Source organism: Solanum stenotomum, chromosome 8, assembly GCF_019186545.1.
Source record: "Solanum stenotomum isolate F172 chromosome 8, ASM1918654v1, whole genome shotgun sequence".
NCBI classification, from domain to species: Eukaryota; Viridiplantae; Streptophyta; class Magnoliopsida; order Solanales; family Solanaceae; genus Solanum; species Solanum stenotomum.
Genome location: NC_064289.1, coordinates 57,196,237 through 57,199,922, shown reverse-complemented (window position 1 = coordinate 57,199,922; position 3,686 = coordinate 57,196,237). Strand labels below are relative to the sequence as shown.

At 31.1% G+C, this 3,686-nt stretch overlaps 1 protein-coding gene across 1 annotated transcript in view; it reads left to right on the top strand.

The window, feature by feature from the left end:
- LOC125873979 (uncharacterized) overlaps positions 1 to 604 on the top strand; it is a 7,305-nt gene extending 6,701 nt beyond the window's left edge. Inside the window, exon 3 of the mRNA XM_049554788.1 lies at positions 486 to 604. Within this exon, the coding sequence (XP_049410745.1) occupies positions 486 to 604 (119 nt within the window). The remainder of the gene's footprint in view (positions 1 to 485) is intronic.
- Positions 605 to 3,686: the final 3,082 nt, after the last annotated feature.

Here is a 3,686-nt window from a genome sequence, read left to right as displayed (position 1 = left end):
GGAATTCTTAGATATATATTCACCATTGTGGAAATCCAAACAATAAAGACCACCTTTCTCACTAGCACGCCCAATCATCTCCTTCGTGTTCTGTTCCTGAAATAAGCAATATGAAGGGAAGAAAGTTACTTGGCATTTGGAATCTTTGGTGAGTTTCTGGATAGAAATGAGATTTGCAGATAACTTTGGGATATGAAGGACATCTTTAAGTATCAAGGATTTTCCAAGTGGTATGTCTCCTTGCCTAGCTACAGTAATAACTGAACCATCAGCTATAGTTATTTTTTTATAGCTAGGACAAGGGGAATATGATATGAAGAGATGAGAGAGACTGGTCATGTGATCAGTTGCCCCGGAATCAACCACCCACATTGGAGAAAGTTTGTCTGAGACATTAGTAATAAAAGAGTAAGAAATACCTGTGAAGGCCAATGGACAACTACCTGTTGAAGCTGAATGTTGCAAATCTCCAATTGAAACTATAGAGTTATTCTATACGGTTGCAGAAACATTTTCAGAGACTGGAACATTTGCAGCACTACCATTTTTAGACATGGTTTGGGTAGATAAAGATAGCAAAAAGGGATTTTTCAAGATAGGATGAATAAAATTGGCAAGGAATAAGCCTAAAGCTTTGATACCATGTGGAATAAGATTATTGAATAATTTCATTCATATCTTTCTATGTCATGTACATGGCTTTATATATACATAAAAGATTGTGGAATAGAATCACCTAAATCTTTACATTAAGAGAAAGAATCAGAGATATGATATTCTAGATTACCACAATTATACTAAGATCTTAGAGGATCATATCTTGATATGAAGAATATCTTCTCATCTTAGAGGATCACATCTTTGATGACAAGAATATCTTCTTGGAAATCCTCCATCAGCCAACAGAGAGGAATCCTTTCCCATACTTGAGAAATTAGTACTGTGGAGATGTCGGAAGCTTGAGGAGATTCCGCCTAGTTTTGGAGACATTTATTCATTAAAAATTATCAAAGTTGATTATAACCGTCAACTTAAAGATTCCGCTATGATGATTAAGCAATATGTTGAAGATATGACGGGAGAAGACAAGCTTCAGGTCCATTGCCTGCTCAAGTCTTGAGCGCTCTTACCCTGGGAAAATATGTGAGTACAGATGAATTTATTACTTCCTCGGTTTTATTTTATATGACAGAGTTACTTTTGTAATTTCTAGTCTTAAACATGTGAAGTTTTCAAATATTTGAGCTATCATTCTTTTTAAAGATAAAATGCAGGACAGAATTCCCTTTGCCCGTACATCAGCTTTTGAGGCTAAAGATGAATCCTCAGACATCTATTGCATTCTCTCAACTATTTTATGCTGTTGTGGTAAGTTGCATTGCTATTGTTATCGCACGACTTTTGTTCAATCTAGCCTATAGCTTCAAGATTAGTTCATTCAAGTTGTATGCGCTCTTCTCTTCTTTGGCACGGGCTTGATTTATTTGCATATCATGTGTTACTCTTCGAGTTCAGCTACATCCTGACTCTCTGTGCTGTATGAAGTAATTCTATATCTCAGTTTTTGTAAATCTTTTAAGATATACATTTGTAGTTGAGGGCTGCTATACAACATTTGTCGTCGTTTGCAGCAGTAAGTATGATGCTGAATACATACATATATACAACTGTTAATTCTTTTGAAGTACAAATTTAATAATATATGTGGATTCAGTTTTAACATAACAGAGGGAAAAACTATGTTGGAATATGGTTGTTGCAAGTTTAGCATTACATGAGGCCTAAGCCAGTGTCCGTTTAGAAACCAAAATATATGTGTGTTGTTCTGATTAATTCAGTCTTTTACAGTCTTCTGTGAGCCCCTACTTATAGTAGGTAATAGACACTCACCATTGCGATTATCATCCCTAATTAGAAAGGTTTTTTCGTTTGCGTGGGTTTTTCCAGTTGAACATAGCTCTAACTCATTCTGCTATCATGTTTTTATTGAATTCTGATTCAGCAACCATCCTCCCTGATGTGGTTCTTCCTCGAAGTGACAACGCTGCTGCCCAACTAAGGAAATAAGGAGAAGATTGAAAGGGTTATGAATTCCATTGAGTTTATCCTACTTGATCGAATCAGCCCGAAGGAAATTGACACCAATGTTGAAAAATATCTACACATTGTTTGATGGTCTCAACTGAACTATTTGTGAATATTATGTAGAATTTGAGTGGATAAGCATGTGTTGTTTTGTGTTTTTTTTTTCCTCTCATTGTTAACATTTTACTCGTATAAAAATTGACTAGATTAAAAAAAAAAAGGTTGGATATATCTTTCTACCTAGTTTTTGAAGAATAAAGTTACTTGACAATGTGAAGTTACTTCACGATTTTTAAAGTCGAGGATTTTCTCTCATCATAAGTTTCATTGTTACTGATATTAACATGTAAAATATGACTCTTTATTCTCAACTGATTAAACAGAAATATGTCCGCCAGAGAAAATGCAACCCTATAGAAGAGTTCGCTCTGCAGCGTAAGAATCTATTAAATTATGAAGCGAATGATTTTATCAATGAACATTCAATTCTTTTTCAACAAAGAATTGATGTCTTCTAATAGAAAAAGAACTATCTTCATGCATGAACATATTACATATATATAAATTAGGGAAAAGGGTCAAAAATGCCCTTAACTATGTGAAAGGAACAAAAATCCCCCCGTTTGTAGTTTGGTACAAAAATGTCCTTGCTGTCAATATTTTGGTTAAAAAATGCCCTTATTGTTATTAATGAGTCAAAAATACTCATTTTTCAAATAAATATATTGTTTATTTTCTTTTTAACATTTTTTATCTAATAATATTTTTATAAATTAGCAAATGTTTATCTTACTTCAATTCAGAAAAATAAAATAAAAAGTGAAAATATTTCTTATTTTATTATAATTATTTTTATCGTTATATAAATATAAATTAATGATGGATATACTATATTCTTATATATATATGACATATATTATATGACAAAAGGGTACAAAAAGTTCTTCTATTTTAATTGAAAAAAATGAGATTAAGAAGAAAAAATAATTTCTTACATTTTTATCTGTTAAAGTGATTTTAAAAGAATGGAAACAAGAACATGGTTCTTTAATAATATTTTAATTAGAAAGAAGTTGTGTTTTAAAAGAAAAAAATAATATATGTATTCGGAAAATAGCATTTTTGACCCATTTAGTAACTATAGGTGCATTTCTGGACCAAAGTATTGTTTGCAAGGGCATTTTTGAATCAAAATATTAACAGCAAAGGCATTTTTGAGTCAAACTATAAACGGAAGACATTTTTGTTCCTATCACATAGTCTCAAAGCATTTTTTACTCTTTTCTCTATAAATTATAACAAGTTAAATATAAGAAACTCACGAAACTTTAATAACAAGAATAGAATCTCTTTTTATTGTGGAACTTTAATAACTTCAATTTTTTAAGTGCTCCAAATTAATTATTTGATTTATTGTTCACCTGTTGATTGTGAATAAATATTTACTAAATAAAAACAGACAGAAAAAAAAAACAAATATCACCCAATCAATCATATAACTTTTACCTTATCAAACTCACAAACAAACACTAAAATATACACATATACATACATTCACATGTTCTACAAATAATATTTAATGTATTTTTTTTCTCTACAAA